Source organism: Pezoporus wallicus, unplaced genomic scaffold (genome assembly GCF_028554395.1).
Source record: "Pezoporus wallicus isolate ANWC-B61680 ecotype Strahan unplaced genomic scaffold, APGP_CSIRO_Pwel_v1 contig_2, whole genome shotgun sequence".
NCBI lineage: Eukaryota > Metazoa > Chordata > Aves > Psittaciformes > Psittacidae > Pezoporus > Pezoporus wallicus.
Genome location: NW_026639478.1, coordinates 944,984 through 963,623, shown reverse-complemented (window position 1 = coordinate 963,623; position 18,640 = coordinate 944,984). Strand labels below are relative to the sequence as shown.

Genomic DNA, 18,640 nt, shown 5'->3' with positions numbered 1-18,640 from the left:
GAAAGGTGTTTCCCCCGAGCATGTTAGTGTTCATCTTCTTGCTTCCCAATACCCAAATCAGTAATTAAACACACAGATAAATAACTTGTTCATAAATTAATTTCCACAAATCAAGTCTGATTTGCTCATGAGGGTAATAGGTAGGTGATCTCCCCCATAGGTATCTTAACCCATGAGCTTTCTTGATTCTGTTTTTTCCCTTTTCCCATCTCACCATTAAAGGGGATACTTGAATCAGCAGCCAGGTGGGAGCATGGCTACCCGCCGGGGCCAACCCAGCACAGATGTTCAGCAACAAAAAGTTGTTTGTAAACTCTAGACTTAAGACAAACAACAAGTAATTTAGGCTTATCAGTCTGTGTTCACTTTGCATTGACTTGAGTTGTCAGTGCTTCTTCACCATGACTCTACAATAAACTTCACATGAGAAAGACCTTTCCTTTTAAATCATCTTATTAGTTTGCACATCTATAAAATCATAGCTTCAATGAAACTGGTTATACAATTCTTTGAGTAAGAAAGTCTGTTTGATCTTTTGCAAAGTCAGTGAGACCTAGAGCTGCTCAAGCTTTGCACAGCAGCTTGTAAAAGCATTGTTTCTAGAAGCTCACTGGAAAGATAAAGCTTTTTCATCTGCAACTCATACCCAGGTTAATAAACAGTTAATACAAAATAAGGTATATACTATCCCAAGTGAATAATTTCCATGCATTTGCCTATAATCCTTTTCTTGTCAAATAGAAGTCACATTGTTCTTAAAACTGTTTGATATTAGTTTAATTCTTACTTAAGAAACTCTTATTCTGTGAAAATCTAGTCATTCTTCCCTCAGGTACTTTACTGTCTTGCCTGAAAGGGTACGTATGTACAACACAAACTTCAGAAGCTAATACAAACCACCCTACACAAGACAGGGTTGCAAAGGAGAATGGGAATGGTTACAAAAGAAACAACACAAACACAATAAAAGTATTCTTAAAAAAAATAAGCAAAAGCAGCATTTATTACGAGATTATAATACATGCCAAATAAAAGGGGCTTTTAAACCACCATGTTTATTAACTGTGTTTACTGGTTTTTCCTCCCATTTTAAAACTGGAATTTGGTTTTGTATTTCCATAATTATTAAAAATAAATATTTAAAAATGTGATTTGAGAACAGATGCATACAGTAAGGAAATGGTTTGAAATGAAGCCATTCCAGCAAAAGCAAGAGCAGAGGATGCATTAGGGTTGAGAATTTAAATATGCCCTACTTAAACTGAGGGTAAAATCTTGTGAAAACAAAACCAAATCACCTAAAAACTAACAATGCCAGCCTCTTTCATAGTATCACATCAAAATTACACAGAACACCCCAGTGATCACTAGGGAATCTGCCACAGTCTAGTTTTTCCAATCCGATTAAGTCCATACTTCGTGGAATAATATGTCCCCCTCCCCCTGCAGGCCGAAAGTAGATGCGGTCAAATCTCATCTTGCACTTGTATGCTGCATGCAGGTTGGTATTGGAGTGGGTGTCCCAAGTATAGCGGCAGTGTTGTGGTTTACCCAAAAACTCCCACATATCCATAATGTTGTCAGGTAAGTTTCCTAGTTTAGCTACCTGAAAGTAGAAAGTGGGGGGGAATACACAAGACACTGAGTGAGTTCAGAAATTTTACCTTCAAAACCAGATCTGAGTTGTCACATCACTTTTTCTGCAAAACATAAGTTGTGGAAAACAAAAAGAGTGGAGATGTTTCTAAATCGTGGTATTTCTCAGGATACTCTAAAGCATGACCAATTTCTGTGGTACTTTCTAAATCCAACACGTTAAAAAATATGCATTAAAAAAATACCTCTGAAATTTTGAGATATGGGGTTCAACACCAAGTTCTCTGAATCAGTGTCATTCCAGTTTACTGCAAGGGAATTTTATGACAAGGAAAGATGAAACATTGACCTTTTAGTAATAATGCACAAATTTTACTTTAAATATCAGCAGCCAAAAATGACTTCTAATTTTGAATGTCTCGATGATGGGGGATTAATTCTGAACTCCAGAGATCTATTTCTCCAGAGTATTAACCCTCTGAGAATCGGAGAGTTGATCAAGTAAAGATCAGGTTCTCAAAATGAGAAGATGCTTCTGAAGTCGAAACTTCATCAACTATCCCTGCATCTTCTCAGATATATTGTTAATAAAGCATTTTGTTATTGGGCTGGTGGAGGGCTCCTCATATGTATCACCTCAACTATAATAATGCCTCAGCATATCAATGCCACAGCTTCTACTTACACTTTCACTTTTTAAGAATAAATGTCTCATATCTCTATTCTGTCTAAGGAGGTCATTTCTCATGAAAAGAACAGAAAAGCTTGAGAAGATTTTGGCAGAATACCTTCCCAAAATAACAAGGTTGCTTATTTCTATTTACCTCACTGTCTCTAAGGTTTGTATCCCCTCCAAATATAACAGTGGTGGACTCAGACTCCTTCTGCATTTCTTTAAACACTATTTGTAGTTGCTTCGTACGCTCATTGGAGTGATCTTTAGTGCTTTCCAGATGAGAAGTCATAAGGCAAAGTTCATTACCAGATATGCTCACCTGTGTGTGAAATGAAGAGGCAATGTTACTATCCACACTACGATAAAAAGTTCAAAGACAAAAGTATAATGTTGAAGTAAATTACTTACTGATAGGGCTCTGGTTAATATTAATTTTACATTGAAGAAAAGTGGCTTACAGGAGGATAACAGACTTTTAGTCTTGTTTTCAGACATTATGAGACTTGAAAACACAGTATGACCAGTAACTTAAATAAAAGATTTAAGTTTGCTAGTACCAAATGAAGCCGAGTTTGAATGTTTGGTGAAGTTTTTCTGCTGTTTGAGACTGTCATAGAGTAAAGCCAGTCCAGCCTTTCCCGAGATTTTTTTCTCTTTTGAAAGCAGAAATGCAGCTGTTAGGTACATACTGTCTCACTCACATGCACAACCAAAAGGTTCCTCATCATAGAGGTTGTTGGAAAAGGTATTATGTCATGTTTCAGTAGCTTCACTCTTGATTTCTTCAACATTATGACAGTGAAATAGCCATCTATGTTACCTAAAGAGGAACAGGGAAAGTCACGGTCAAGGATATCTTCTGCTGTGCCATAAAAAAGGTTCTGAAAGAGACCTTTTTGCCATGATCCAGGAGAATCCCATTAATTTTAATATACATGAAGTCATTAGTTAGAAGTTTCACAATAGGGGTGTGACTTTTTTAAACTTTGTAAATGCAAATATTTAATAAATTACTTACCTATGGGACTTTTTTCTTCTTTATTTTTTTGTTACCCTTGCTATCAGTTTCTCAAAATGCAGAAAAAATAAAAAGAAATCTGGAGAGAAATTTTTACAAAGGCATGTGGTGACAGGACAAGGGGCAATGGCTTTAAACTGATAGAGGGGAGATTTAGATTAGACATTAGTAAAAAAATTTTTACTATGAGGGTGGTGAGGCACTGGCATAGGTTGCCTAGAGCTGCGGCTGCCTAGAGCTGTGGCTGCCTAGAGCTGTGGCTGCCTAGAGCTGTGGCTGCCTAGAGCTGTGGCTGCCTAGAGCTGTGGCTGCCCCATCCATAGCAGTGCTTAAGGCCAGGCTGGAAAGGGCTTTGAGCAACCTCGTCAAAACACTAGTGGAAGGTGTCCCTGCCCACTACAGGGGGGTTGGAACTGGGTGATCTTTAAGGTCCCTTTCAACCCAAACCATTCTGATTCCAAACCAACAGGCAAGCAAGATTTTCACATGCATAACTCGCATTATATCCTGATAGTAAAACACAGTAATTTAAGTGCTTCTTTCTTGACTTTATTCCTTTCATTCCTGCAAATGGTCAGATTTTAGCAAAGGAGACAGAATAAAACTGAACTTACTTCTCTGGTTTCTATCTGAAAGTGAGGGTTATTTCTTACCTGGAATCATAATGTAATTGCCTGCTTTCATCTGTAGAAGACAGAGATGCTGTGGGACAACCTCTTGTAAAAACACAACATCTGGACTGTATCTGAAATCGGCAAGATGAGATTTTAAATTAACTACTGAAATGTAGTACTGTTACACTCTGAGGCCAAATGGAACAGGGTCGGGGGTTCAGGCACACTTTGTCCTCCTCTTTAGATACTTTAATAATCTGTTTTTTAAAAAAAGAAAAAACTCTCTCCATCTTATTTAGTAGCATGTAAACATATCACCACTGCTAAAAGGGAAGAAAAAAATATTACGGCTGAAACGTACTGATGTTGTACAAGAATGCACTACTTCCTTTCACCTGGATCCTGCAAACATTTGCACAGGTTTCGTACACTGCATACACAAGGAATTCAACTTCAGGAGCTGCAAAGTAGCTTTGGAACATATTCTGCAACATCTAAGCTCTCCAGGAGATTCCAACTGTCACCTCGGTCCCTTACAACAGATCCTCTCACGTAACCTGCCATGCATTTTCTCCAGTCTCATCAATGACGAGCTCTTTTATTTCTTAAGAGTTTTTCAGTCAGTAACAGTTTGTGTGAGGCAGCAGTCCTGAAAATACTGATTTAGATATGACTTTACAGCTGTCCCTGTGTTTGCTATACTGCTAACAGCCCTACTGTAAGCAGGTAAAGGACAACCCTATCACCTTACTTACAAAAGAAAAATATGTCACCCCAGGTTAACAAAATCAAGTGAGAATTTATTTAGTTAAGGAGTTTCTGCTGGTTTAAGAGAAAATTAAATTATTACTTAATTATATTAAGAATATAATTACTTTATTAATTTACACTGATAAAGTTACTGTGTTAAGATAAATCAATTTATGTAATTGTTAAGCTGCTCATAAATATATTCATGAAAAGTTTCCACTGGTGGAACTATAAAAGATAATCACAAATTCTACTGCTTTTATCTTACCTTGCACATTTTCTTTTTTTAGTAGACAACAGTTACAGCAAGAGACCCACTTTTCAAATTTTACTAAAAAAGTCTCCAGTTTTTCAGTTTGCTCTAGAGTGATGTTATTCATACTACTGGAATGAGACAAGTTTCTTGCAGTTTTATACTTCTCATATACAGGATGGAAGTATGAAATACACCCTTGATACATGACTACAACTTGCACAATATTGATCGTTATAAAAAAGGCTTTTAAAAATAGGCACCACAAAATACATAACCTTTGGGATGCTGCATGGGCTCATACCTCTTCCATCCAGTATGTCAATGTTTCTTCAGCTATTTAGGATTTATAAAGCGATTGTATTGTTTTATCTAATATTAAGATAATCTGGGCATGAAGATTTGTAAATATCTAAACCAAGAAGCTTCCTTTTTCCTTTAAAGCTAGGTACATGACAATACAGAGATGAAGCTGTACTTACAATGCCAGGTAAGAACAGATTCCTCTAGCTCGTTCTTTTAGATTTCCTGAATCCAACCCATCAATGTTCCAGGTTATCAGTGAGAAGCTGCTGTCATCTTCTTGTTTCCTTGAGTCTGCACTATTGACACTGTCATCGCTAGTAGTTGCATCTGCTGTGAGGTCAATACTAAAGAGAGAGTTTACTTGTTTTACAACATGCATCATACGACTCTTCCTGCAATTACCTCCCTTATCTTCTAAAGCAAAATGTTTTAGACCCATCTAAATATCCCACCCATATGTGGCCATTAAAATTTTCCCAACAAATAAGTTAACATGTATTGATCTCAACATAATTTGATGGCTTGGCTTCGCAAGCAAAGATTTGGGAAGGGCTTTAACCACGCTTACCACATGCACGATGACCAAGGGCATGTGGGATATGCGAATCTGGTTGGAAAAAAAGGCTGCTTGGGCAATCACTAAGTGTCCGACCATGACTGTCATCTCCCTAGCTAACTCGAGCTACCCATGCGCTGGTCCACCCACATGCAAGGTTGGATCTGCAGCTTCCCATGCACCTTGTCACCTACCGTTTCGACCCTCGCCTGTCCATACAGACAAGTGAGAGTCAGCCCTTCCAGCCTGTGCAGCGGATTTTTTTAGGTGAAGTGCAGCTTGCGCAGAACTGGTCCCACCCTTTACGCCTGAGGTTTAACTGCCACGGCCTAGTTAGCTAGGACGGTGACAGCAAAGTCTGCAGGTTTTGTAAGAGTGCCCTTCTCTTAGATGGAAGACCATACATGGCTAGATGAGCTCCATCAGCCCGGGTTTGAAGATAGGAGTTTTCCTTCTCCTATGAGGAAGGCTTGTCTTTGCTAACGAAGATTCGGAAAGACCTTTACCCATGCATTCTGAACGTCAACATAATTTAAAAGCACAGTAACATACAGACCTCAGTCACCCATAGCCTTAGTACACAGGAGAAGTAAGTGGGTTTTCCTCCTCCTTATACACACAAAATAACATTTACCATTCTGATTTAAGTTAATCAGACAGCCACCAATGTAATCCAAAGCACTTGAATAATTCAACTCTTTCCCTGTGCTAAAGACAGGCTGGGTGTATTAGTTTTTCAAACACTTTCCAGCATACTAAAAATGAAGGACTGCAGCCAGGACTTGCTTTTATGTGCTCATCTTTGTAGTACAGCCAAGTGTTTTCAATTGCCAAACCCCTGGGGAGATAAATGTGTTAACTCATTATGTAACAAATTGATAGCCTTTTTCTTTGGGAATATTCACTCCAAATCTCACCTCAAAAACACAGACCTCGTCTACCCTGTGACCAAAACGATATCACAGGGATGTGTCAGCTGTTGTGAGCAGTGTTTACCCAGCATCAAGGCCTTCCCTGCTTCTCTGTTGCCCCTCCAATAAGCAGGCTGGAGATGCACAAGAGGCTGGGAGGGAACAGCCAGGACAGCTGACCCCAACTGACCAAACGGATATCCCACATCATACAATATTGCGCTCAGCAATAAAAGCAGGGGGAAAGGAAGAGGAAGGGGGAACATTCAGGGTTATGGTGTTTGTCATCCCAAGTAATCACTACATATGATGGAGCCCAGCTTTCCTGGGGATGGCCAAACAGCTGCCTGCCCATGGAAAGCACTGAATTACTTGTTTTCCTTTGCTTGTACTCACAGTTTTTTCTTTACCTATTAAACTGTCTTTACCTCAACCCATGAGTTTTCTCACTTTACCCTTCTGATTCTCTCCCCCATCCCACCAAGGAGAAGTGAGTTAAGTGTCTGTGTGGGTTTGAGTTGCCCACCGGGATTAAATCACAACAGTGATCCAAAGCAAATTCCTTGAGTAAAGTCTGTAACAAAATACATTAAACAGTATAGCTAAGACTAGATAAACTGTATTTTGGCAAAGTAACGATACCAGAATTTTCTTTTAAACATAGAATTTGTATGCACACATGAAAATAAGGCCTGGAACCAAACCAAATCTATTCCCTAGATCTTAGTACTGGTTTTGTACTTAGTGCTGCATAAACAACCTAAGAGTCCACTACCATGCACATGTAATCTAAACTGAACAGAAGAAGGAAAGCAGAGGAAAAAGAGGAAGCTAAGGGATATTTAAATAGGTAAATAATGCGGTATATGCCTCCAGTATCTCCATGATGACTTTCTGTATTTATACTGTAACCTGAAGGACTGAGATGAAATACAAAAGTCTATGTGGTCTGGAAGGTCTTCAAATAGTCCTCCCTTCCAACACATCCTGCCATATAACAGCTCAAGGCAGAAGCCACAGTGCAAAAGACAGAGGCAAGTAGTGAAAAAGGTGCTGCCAATTTGATACAGATATATTCTAACTCATCATGGACTACATACAGACTAATGTTAATGTTCAGTAGGCTTGCATTTTTTCATACATACTGATTCAGAGAAAACTCCAGGAACAAACTCGCCAACAGAGTTTCAAGTTGACAAGGAGGTATTCTCTATTGTAGCGGGCTGGGAGACACGGGGGAATAGCTCCTCCTAACGTGTGTCCCTGTATTGCTATACAGGCCATCCTTATATGGTCACAGGGCATATCACATCCAGAAAGTTTCCGGCATGCATACAAAAACGTGATGGTGGTCTTTAAGGGTCGTTTACTTTTCCCAACAATCTCCATAACCAGCTTAATTAACATTACAGACATAGTAATCACCCTGTCTTTCTACTTATCGGTTAGTTTAACTGCTCCCATCCTGGACATCTGCTAGTCCCAGATGCTCCCCATCCCCAGGTCCTGTTTATCTATTCTGCTTTTCTTACACCTTTTGTACTAAGGTCCTAAGGACCTGAAACTATGTCAACTACCTTCAAGCGCTGCAGTTATTTTCCATTACAAAGCCATCAAACTTACCATTACTTAGAACTGATTACATTTTGTGCTTTTGTGCCTCGTCTCAATACATATCAAGCAAAAGCCGATATGCTGTTACCAAATACAGTTTATAACTATAAAGATCATAAGAGGTCTTATGATCCTTATAGTGCAAGGTCCTGCAAGGAACAAGTGCAAGGTCCTGCATTCGGGCCAGGGCAATCCAAACCACAACTACAGGCTGGATGAGAGCTGGATTGAGAGCAGCCCTGACGAGAAGGACTTGGGCTGTTGGTTGAGGAGAAGCTCATCATGAGCTGGCAGTGTGCGCTTGCACCCCAGTAAGCCAACTGTATGCTGGGCTGCATTAAAAGGAACATGGCCAGCAGGCCAAAGGAGGTGATCCTGCCCCTCTACTCTGCTCTTGTGCAGTTCTGCGTCCAGCTCTGGGGCTTCCAACATAAGAAGGATGTGGAACTGGTCAGGCCACAAAGATGATCAGAGCCTGCAGCACCTCTGCTTTGAAGACACGCTGAGAGAGTTGGGCTTTTTCAGCCTGGAGAAGAGAGGGCTCAGGAGAGATCTTATAACAGTCCTCCAATACCTAGAGGAGGCCTACAAGAAACCTGGAGAGGGACTTTTTACAAAGGCATGCAGGGATAGGATGAGGGGGAATGGCTTTAAACTGACAGAGGGGTTATTTAGATTAGATATTAGGAAGAAAATTTTCACTTTGAGGGTGGTGAAGCACTGGCACAGGTTGCCCAGAGAAGCTGTGGATGCCCTATCCCTAGCAGTGTTCAAGGTCAGATTGGATGGGTCTAGTTGGAACGCCCTGCCCATGGCAGAGGGGTTGGAACTAGATGATCTTTAAGGTCCCTTCCAACCCATTCCATAATTCCATATATAACACATAAGTCTAATATATAAAACTACAGTAAAAAAACTTCCCTCAGGACTGCGTATGGCAGGGATCTGTAAAAGTTCAATTCTACATGCAGTTCAATACCCTCGGTATGCCCTATGGGTATGCTGTGCGATAATCTGTGTGTACAAGGAACAGATCTTAGATTCTAACTCCCACAGGTACATTTAACAATATGTGCATGTACGTCAGTTTTATTTATATAAATATAAATGCACACAGAATCACAGAATCATCTAGGTTGGAAAAGACCTTTAAGATCATCAAGTCCAACCGTTACCTCAGGACTGACAAGTCCACCCTTAAACCATGTCACTAGGGCCTCATCTACAGTGTTTCTGGACACTTCCTTGGGAAGCTGTGAATGCTCCATCCCTGGCAGTGTTCAAGGCCAGGCTGGACAGAATCTTGGGTGACACGGTCTAGTGGAAGGTGTCCCTGCCCATGGCAGGGGTTTGGAACTAGATGATCTTAAGGTCCTTTCCAACCCTAATTATTCTATGATTCTAAACCTGTTCCAGTGCCTGACCATCTTTTCAGTGAAGAACTTTTTCCTTATATCCAATCTAAACCTCCCCGGCACAGCATCAGGCTATTACCACTTGTCAACTACATGTAGTATATGATATATATGCACAGTTTACATATATACAAATGCGTGTGTGTGCGGTAAAATCTGCATATGTATTGCTGCACAAGACAAGGCAAATGAGCTCATCCCTTCTCCAAGACTCACAATCCCAGAGGAAGGTGGCTGAAGCATCCACTGAGGGAAAGTGCATCTCACAAGTCTGACAGCCTCCCAGGAGAAGCTATTCCCCTCGAAGGGGATAGTGATGGGAAGCAATGAGAACTCCTGCAGAAACTTCAGTGTGAAGACCACAAACCACCTGCCTCACAGCATGTCAGCAGAGGTGCGAGGTCAAATGGGGAGAGGAGCGCCGCTCCTCAAGGGTACACTATGACCCGGACACAGCTCTCTCGGGTGTCGGGGACCCTGCCTGCACCCCGGAGGTACAGGCGGGTGGAGAGGCACCGCTCCCCTCACCCCGCCTGCCGAGCCCTCCTGCTGTCCCGGGCTCCACGACCACCTACCAGCTCCCGGGCCCCGCGCAGACCGTCGGCACCCTGCCCGCTGCCTCATCCTCCTTCTCCATCGGCGGCTCGAAGTAGGCGTTCAGCGCCCTCTGAAACATAGAGGCAGATGGCAGGGAAGGAAGGGGCCGCTGCCGAGGCAGCCCACCGTGGCCCCCGGGCCAGGCGTACCTCTATGTGCCAGTCGTTGCTGGCCAAGAAGCTGCGCGCCACCGCCGCGTCGCTGCTGGTGATGGCGGTAAACTCGGAGCACAGCACCTTCCTCCGCTTAGCAAGTGGGGACTCTTCCTCCTCCTCTTCCTCCTTCTCTTCCTTCTGCTTCTGCTCCCGCTCCTCCTCCTCCGCCGCCGCCGGCACCACCACCGGCAGCTGCTCCCCAGCCTGCGGGTACCTCGTCGCCTCCTCCTCCTGCCGCCGCCGCCCCTCCGCCGCCACCGCCGCCGCTTCCATGGTTGCCCGGCGGTGGGACGCTCCGGGCGGAAACTAGGGGGAAAGCTCCGCCCGCCGGAGTTGCTGTTCCGGAGCGCGGGCAGCAGCGGAGCTGGCAGCATGGGGTTTACGGTGGAGAGCCTGAAGCAGGCCATGAAGTACATGACAGAGTCGCAGGGCTTCGACCGGGTGCTCAACAAGGTAGGGGTGGCCTCAGAGCGGGACGTACTGGAGGGCGTCCCGCCGGCGACGGGCAGGTAACGGCAGCCTCTGACCAGAGAGACGGCGGTCGGGCGCAGCGGGGCTGATCGTTTAAAAGCCGCTTTTTTCCCCTCCTAGAATAAAAGGCTAAGCTGGGATGAGGTGTTGTGGTGGGTTGCCCTTGGCTGGATGCAGGTGCTCTCCAAAGCCACTCAGCTGGACAGGGGAGAGAATATACGGTAAAAGGCTTGTGAGTTAAGGTCAGAGAGAGATCACTCACCAGTTACCGTCACGGGCAAAGCAAGCTCGACGGGGAAGTTTAATTTATTATCAATCGCATCAGGGTGGGATAATGAGAAATAAAACCAAATCTTAAAAAACACCTTCGCCTAACCCCTTCCTTCTTCCTGGGCTCCACCTCACTCCCAAATTCTCTATCTCCTCCCTGCCAGCAGCACAGGGGAACAGGGAATGGGGGTTGTGGGCAGTTCCTCACACGTTGTCTCTGCTGCTCCTTCCTCTTCACATTCTTACCCTGCTCCAGTGTGGGGTCTGTCCCACGGGAGAAAGTCCTCCATGAACTTCTCCAAAGCGAGTCCTTCCCCCAGGCAGCAGTTCTTCACGAACTGCTCCAGTGTGGGTCCTTTCCATGGGTGCATCCTTCAGGAACAGACTGCTACAGTGTGGGTCCCTTCCATGGGTGCAGCTCTTCAGGGACAGACTGCTACAGTGTGGGTCCCTTCCATGGGTGCAGCTCTTCAGGGACAGACTGCTCCAGCATCAGTCCCCTGCATGGCCACAGGTCCTGCTAGGACCCTCCACCAGTGTGGGCTTCCCACAGGGTCACAGCCTCTTTCAGGCATCACCTTCTCCAGTGTGGGGTCCTCCATGGGCTGCAGGTGGAGATCCGCTCCCCATGGACCTCCGTGGGCTGCAGGTGTAGATCTGCTCTACCATGGACCTCCACGGGCTGCAGGGGCACGGCTGCTTCACCATGGTCTGCACCACGGACTGCAGGGGAACCTCTGCTCTGGTACCTGCATCACCTCCTGCCCTCCTGCACTGACCTGGGTGTATGCAGGGCTGTTGCTCTTACATGTTCTCACTCCAGGCTGGCTAAGCTGCTCTATCCTTGCAGGGCAGTAGCTCCTCAGGCTCTGCCTCAGGCAGGCAGCAGCATGACAGACAGTGCCCTTGAGCCACACAGGCCAGGCCACTGGAGCTGGAGGAGGCCAAGGGCCGTGGTGTGTTAGCTGAACCATGACCTGGTGTCATGGCTGCAGGCGCTTCAGCAGCACACTGGTGCAGGCCTGGATTCAAGATCTCTAAACGGGTTATGGTGGTAACACATGAAAGCACAATTGTTATTCAGTAACTTTTAAAATGCAAGAGCTACCTTCCAGTACCTCTCTAAGGATTCTACTGAATAACCTGCTGTGACTTACTTAGTAACTAGTATTCTTCCCTTCATAGTACGTGTGACTAAGCTAACTTCCAGGACCGTGAAAGTATGAAATAAATCATTACTCTGTTTAAAAATTAAACATAGCTCGTTACAACATCTCACAGTTTACCTTGAGATCAGACTGAAAGCACAAGCATCTCACTGCTCTGTGAGGTTCCACTAAAGGCCCACTATGAAGAAATGCATTTGACTGGTATGGCTCTATTGTAATGCTACATTATGATCAAAAATGTTGAAATGACTTTACTGTGTTGTCCTAAAATCTGTAGTGTAGCTTCTGTGTAGGGTGGTCCTGTGAAGCAGTTTCATTAAATTTTGCAACACTAGAATTCTCCATTTAATTTCTTCTTTATTTGTGTAACTGTGACATAAAAGGATACAATAACTATATCTAAGAAAACCAACCAGGTCAAAATGTACACATTTTGCAATACTGAAGCATTGCTTTCATCGACAGCTTCATGATCCGACATATTTAATAGAAGGTAACTGTTTGCAGAGCAACTCTTCTTGTCTTGTTTCCCCAAGACGTTTTGGTCTTGTATATAAAGCTTAAGAAACTCATTTATTTATAAAGTCAAAGTAGTTCTTAGTCACCCCTTCACTGTGATAATTTACTCTCCTTTACCTTAAAACTTTACCAGTCTAAGTAGAGAGCAAATCACAGAATCATAGAATAGTTAGGGTTGGAAAGGACCTTAAGATCATCTAGTTCCAACCCCTCTGCCATAGGCAGGGACACCTCACACTAAACCATGTCACCCAAGGCTCTGTCCAGCCTGGCCTTGAATACCACCAAGGATGGAGCATTCACAACTTCCCTGGGCAACCCATTCCAGTACCTCACCACCCTTACAGTAAAGAACTTCTTCCTTATATCCAGTCTAAATTTCCCCTGTTTAAGTTTTAACCCGTTACCCCTTGTCCTATCATTACAGTCCCTAATGAATGCAGTATTTCAGCTCATAATGGCAAATGTCTGGAAGTGAGCCTTAGGAGACTGGCTTCATTAAGACAGGCTTGCTCTGAAATACTTTTAGAACTTTTCTGCAATCTCCTAGAATTATGATGCTATGAACAAAATCATAACAACAATAGAAATGCAGTTTTGTTTGAATGTAAACTATTTGCTGGTTTTTTTTTTCCGGGAGATACCTGAAGCTTTTCTTTCTGTAATTAAATGACTCAAGATTTTTCCTGTTCTGGATAAGACAGATTCCAGTCTGAAACTTTCAAGCTCCAGCAACAGACTTAGTTTCTGGTTTCATTCCAATGTGACATCCACACAGGGCTTAACGATTGTGGGTTTTAAAGCCCTTTCTCCAAGGAAGTAGTGCATTGCAGTAGTAACTGGGAGCTGAAGCAGCATACTGTTCACGGAGACAGAGGCGTGGGAAGACAAGCACAGGAGGGCTGTGAGAAGTAGAGACCAGCAGTTCTAGCTATGTAAGTCCTGGAAGCATTCGTACATAGAACTGTTTTCGTCAAGGAGAGCAGGCAGCTAGTGCCAGATCAGGGCAATGACAAATGAAACCAGATGTTTTCCTTGCCTTGCTGGTGGATTGGAGCACTCCCTGACGGTACTGGAAACCATCTGCTCCCAGTGTCAGGCATCAGTGAAGTCCTCATTAGATCTGTCAGAAACTTAGACCTTCAGTCGGTGCAGCACAGCATGCCTGGTTTAGGATTTAGGATTTCTGTTGATCAAGGTGCTATTCCTGTATTAGGACACTGCCTCAGTGATTTCCTTCCCCTCTGCTTAATTCCAGCTTTTTGCATTCATAGACAGACTGTGTACTACGTCATCATTTATCTTAGTATCATTTCTCTGCAAAATTTGGGTAATTTTGGCCTTTCAGAAGAGGACATTGACTCAGACTGAGCACTTACACTGCGTCATAAATAAGGAATAGCAAAATGAGAGATATTTAAATCTTAATTCCATGTAAGATTAAAAAGATTTGAGTCAACTCAGCTGATACAGTATGGAAACATGTAACTTTTAAAATAAGTGTAAAAAATCAGTAGGAATTATAATAAATATGCCCGTATTTCCCTTGTGACAGTCTAAAGGTACTTCAGAGTCTTAGTTGTAGATGTAAATGCATATGCTGAATTTACCTCAGTTTTGCATCTGCTTTCAGATTTTGAACATATTTTGGATTTTGACTATAATGCTACTAACTGAATCACAGTAACTTTGTGGTCTCAAAAATCCAGCTGCTTGTGTTGATTGCAGGGGGAAACATGGTGCCATAGATGTACTGTAATTTTCTATTTAATACCTATGGGCTGGAATAAAAGTTTATACACAAATCATAGTGCTGTAGTACAGTGTGATACAACCTTGGATACTTCTGCCAAGGAATATGAATTTCAGTTGAGGGGGACCAATCTGATTAGCATTTCTAGTGCTCCTGGCCAAATACTGATTTTTACTGAGGTTGCTCTGATAGAATGATTATTAATGAATTACTGTCAGTCTCGTTTCCATTTAGTGAGCTAACAAATATGCCTTCACAAGTGTGGTACACACAGATAGAGCAGTTTTGTGTTCCCTCTAATCTGGGTTTCAGTCACAGATTAAAGCAAAAGGAAAACCAAAGAATAATGTTGTCTCCTAAGCAATTCCTGAGAGCGTAGTAAGTATTGAAGCTTTGTTAAGCTGTCAGTTTAAATGTTTATCTGCACTAGAAAGACATTTGATTTCTAAGGCAACAATCTTGTGCTCAAAATGCATGGAAATACCTAATATGACAGTTTAATTACTATATTTTGTATCTTCTGTCTCATGAGTCCAGAGTTAAACAAGATTTACTTTCAGTTTGATTCAGGGCAGTATTGGGTGTTGGTACTATTGTCAGTAAGCTTTTTTTATTCTTGTTTTGGTTATACAGATGAAACTTCTTTCTGCAACTCCTGGAAAAATTGTTTGTGAAATGAAAGTAGAGGAGGAGCACACAAACAGAGGTGGTACATTACATGGAGGTTTGACAGCCACACTTGTGGATGTGGTGTCAACAGCAGCGTTGCTGTACACAGAAAGAGCAGTGCCCGGGGTCAGTGTGGACATGAACATCACGTAGGTATCAGCCACGATATTTACCAAAACATACTAACTTTTCATCCCCTAACACAGTATTGAGTCCATTGTACATCATTTCTGTGCTGTAGTACTCACTTAAAAAAGTGTTTTCTGTGATTTTAGAAGTCTTGTTTTGATAAATTAAGGGGAGGTTGTATTTGGAGACACACCATTTGGTTGTAAAATTAGAGTTGGACTTTAATCTTTCATTTGTTACATACATTTAAGAGACGGTGTCCATTCATTCATAGAATATGAAGGGATGTTGATGTGTGGTAAACTTTAGTCTTAAGAAATTGGCTCAAATTCTGTCTTCGCTTGTAAAGATATGTTAGAGCGTCCTCAAACACCAAGATCTATGGTAAACAGCTTTCTGTAAGCCCTTTTTAAATATTACTGAATAAAATATTAAAACAGGGAAGATATTAAAATGGGAAACAGTTTAGCTCTGTTGCATGCTCACATAGAAAGCAAATTACAGATTGGATTAGAATTTCTCAGTGGAGGAAGATTCCTTTGCTCTAGGTCATTTAAAGGGAGTTTTATACAGAGAATAGTTCTTTCCGTAATGCAAATTTAAAAGCACAGTGTCTTTAAAAAAAGTTGCTCTAAAACCTTTTCTGCTCATGCAGTTACAGCTTGTCAGCTTTGATTCATTACTTTTAATGAAGAGATTATGACTAATTGGAAGTAAAGCAATCCTACTTGGAATAACTAACACAGAGCATTAAAAATCTTGGGAAAATATCCCATCATCAAGACTTAAACAGAAAATGTAAGTTTTAAAAGTGTCTGGGGAGCAATCTGTATCTTTACCAGGTTCCCTCCTTTCCCCCACCTGCCCCAGCATCTTCTGATTTCTCCACTGGATGGGTGGGACTGGAGAGTCTATTTAAGCTTTATACTGCCACTGTGATGACTAGAAACTTACTGGAAATGAAAACCTGAAATTCTGTGATTCTGTTGTTTTTTTTCCCTACAGTAATATAACAAGAGGCCAACATACAAATTATTTATATTATCAAGTATGCCTACCCAATTACAGAAGGGCTAAAATCTTAAGATAATTCTGTCTCTGGAGGTGATCCAAAATAACTGAGTAGCATAACCTTTTGGAAATGTTATGTCAAGCAATATTAATAGATTTGTTTAACCCAGACTACTGCCTTACTTGAACAAGTGAGATATTGCATATTGAATATTGCTATAATACAACTTTTTCCTTTGGGGGAAGGAGCTTTTTAAAACATTGACACAAGGGAAATATGTCAGTAATGGAAAGAACAGAGACACAGAAGCTTTTTGTTTGTTTGGGATATTTTTGTTGCTTTTTTTTAAATCACAAGAGGATCAGCAGCAGCTTCTAAGAATGAAACAAAACTGAAACCATACCCTCTGTCAACTAGTGGGGCTTGTGCTACACCAGTATTAGGCGTGACTGAGAATACTTTTGACATGGTGTCATGGATAAAAATGGACTGGTTGATGAAAGTAATCTCAGTAAGATTTATATCCAGCAATTACACATCTTCCTCTGTAATTCTAACATTTGAATATTGTTCCCTTACCTCAGATCATGGTTGGATCATATTCATCCTAATTCTTTCCAGGCTATTTGTAGGGGAGTTTCTTCCTATTCCCTGGAGAGGAAATAAATGAAAATAAAAACTCATGAAAATAAAAAAAAAGAGTTATCTAATGAGTGGAAACAACATCAAACCTGGGAAGTTTTGAAGGCCTCCCAGATTTCCATTACTTTTATCATGGTGTGGGAAGCAGTTAACCTGTGCTGCGGTTCCATAACAGAAATGACCTTCTGGAGTCTTTGTAATAGAGACATTTTGCAGCTGAACCAGCTAGACTAGTTTAGAAAGGCTATAGGAAGCTAGTAGTGGCTGCAATAGGACTTGGAGCTGACCTTCTAACTGAGGTCTTTGGTATCTATTTGTTTCTGCTCCAAAATGGACTCTTCCTCAGAATCAAGCCAATGGGTTTTTTTCAGTCCTCTATTTTCTCAGAGAATTCTTATACTGAACTACCACTGCAGTACTTAGAGGAACTCAAGGACTTTACGAAGTGGTGATTTGCAAGCAGGCGGTTATGATATGTCTTTATTACTCACTTTTGTTAATTCCCTTTGTGATAATCTAAAACCACAGGAATAATCTTGGATTTGTGCTCTATAAAGCCTCTTACCTGTTCCTTTTGCTCTTCCTTGAAGATATACTTCTGCTGCTAAGATGGGAGAAGAGATACTGATTACAGCTCAGATTTTGAAGCAAGGAAGAAATCTTGCATTTGCCACCGTGGATTTAACAAATAAGGCAACAGGAAAATTAATTGCACAAGGTAGACATACAAAGTATCTAGGATAAGAAAGTAATTTAAAAAATAATAATGTTGGGTATAAGAATCCCATATAGAATTATTTTTCTCATTATGCAGTAAGACATTTGCACAAAGTTGTGTTAATCTATATGAAGTGAATTTGCCTCACTCATAATAAACAAATTTCTTAATGACCACCAAAGTGGCTACAAGCCTAAAATTAGTGCCTATTTTGAGATGAACAACAGAGTGTGATAGCATGGGATTGCATCTGGCTCTTTAGGGTCAAGATAGCTGAAGGGACAAGCCTTTGGAGCAGCCATATGGTTTATCAGCATGACAGTGTTTTAGGAGATCTGTTTTCCTTGCCTGTGGTGTGGTCGTGTGATAAAGTAACCCTGTCTTCAGGTCCGTAGCAGTCACAATCAAAAAACACTATATATGCTTACAAACTAAACTACTCATTGTGTAAGATGGTAGTAGTACAGAGTTCCTGTAACAGAGTGTGAAAATGGTTTGAGAGTGTAAAGCAGGGTAATACAAAATGTGATTTACTGATGCTGTAACAAATTCAAAAGTATTAAATAAAGCTTCCTGAAACCACCTTTTTAAAGATTATTTAATAGTTTTGTAATCTTTTTGCACTGAGTAAAAGCTTGCCAGCATGGAGTGCTTGAGAGAGTGTGTGATAGAACCCTTGTATGCAAATTCACCTGAGATGTCATCATCCCCCTGTGATTCCTGAATGTGAAAATGCAGTTATGTCACTGGGGCTTTTCACCATTAACTACCTGAGTTCTGGCTATATTTGTTTAAATATCATCAGTTCAGAGACATATCAAAATAAA

General features: G+C 41.7%; 2 protein-coding genes across 3 annotated transcripts; one reads left to right on the top strand and one right to left on the bottom strand.

Moving 5' to 3' along the window:
• Positions 1-1,216: 1,216 nt before the first annotated feature.
• TDP2 (tyrosyl-DNA phosphodiesterase 2) lies at positions 1,217-10,862 on the bottom strand. Its single transcript, XM_057414719.1, has 7 exons — positions 10,456-10,862; positions 10,285-10,376; positions 5,390-5,557; positions 3,944-4,035; positions 2,974-3,092; positions 2,421-2,591; positions 1,217-1,606 (listed from the first exon to the last, which is right to left on the bottom strand). The coding sequence occupies exons 1-7, from the start codon at positions 10,732-10,734 to the stop codon at positions 1,325-1,327; spliced, it is 1,203 nt and encodes a 400-aa protein (XP_057270702.1). The 5' UTR covers positions 10,735-10,862; the 3' UTR covers positions 1,217-1,324.
• Positions 10,740-18,393, top strand: ACOT13 (acyl-CoA thioesterase 13). 2 transcript variants are annotated; one of them, XM_057414728.1, is made up of 3 exons: positions 10,740-10,871; positions 15,277-15,461; positions 17,686-18,393. In XM_057414728.1, the coding sequence occupies exons 2-3, from the start codon at positions 15,277-15,279 to the stop codon at positions 17,837-17,839; spliced, it is 339 nt and encodes a 112-aa protein (XP_057270711.1). In that variant the 5' UTR covers positions 10,740-10,871; the 3' UTR covers positions 17,840-18,393. The 2 variants fall into 2 exon arrangements, with proteins under 2 accessions (XP_057270711.1, XP_057270710.1); XM_057414727.1 differs by having other exon boundaries at positions 10,757-10,914.
• The last annotated feature ends 247 nt before the right edge of the window (positions 18,394-18,640 follow it).

What these genes read in the sequence shown, in the direction of transcription:
- ACOT13 (XM_057414727.1), top strand. Translation starts at nt 10,834, where the DNA reads ATGGGGTTTACGGTGGAGAGCCTGAAGCAGGCCATGAAGTACATGACA. An exon ending in TCGACCGGGTGCTCAACAAG is followed by an intron (nt 10,915 to 15,276) that starts GTAGGGGTGGCC and finishes TTGGTTATACAG; the next exon opens with ATGAAACTTCTTTCTGCAAC. An exon ending in AGTGTGGACATGAACATCAC is followed by an intron (nt 15,462 to 17,685) that starts GTAGGTATCAGC and finishes TCTTCCTTGAAG; the next exon opens with ATATACTTCTGCTGCTAAGA.
- TDP2 (XM_057414719.1), bottom strand. Translation starts at nt 10,734, where the DNA reads ATGGAAGCGGCGGCGGTGGCGGCGGAGGGGCGGCGGCGGCAGGAGGAG. An exon ending in ATCTGTTCTTACCTGGCATT is followed by an intron (nt 4,036 to 5,389) that starts GTAAGTACAGCT and finishes TGCCGATTTCAG; the next exon opens with ATACAGTCCAGATGTTGTGT. An exon ending in CAAACCTTAGAGACAGTGAG is followed by an intron (nt 1,607 to 2,420) that starts GTAAATAGAAAT and finishes TTCTACTTTCAG; the next exon opens with GTAGCTAAACTAGGAAACTT.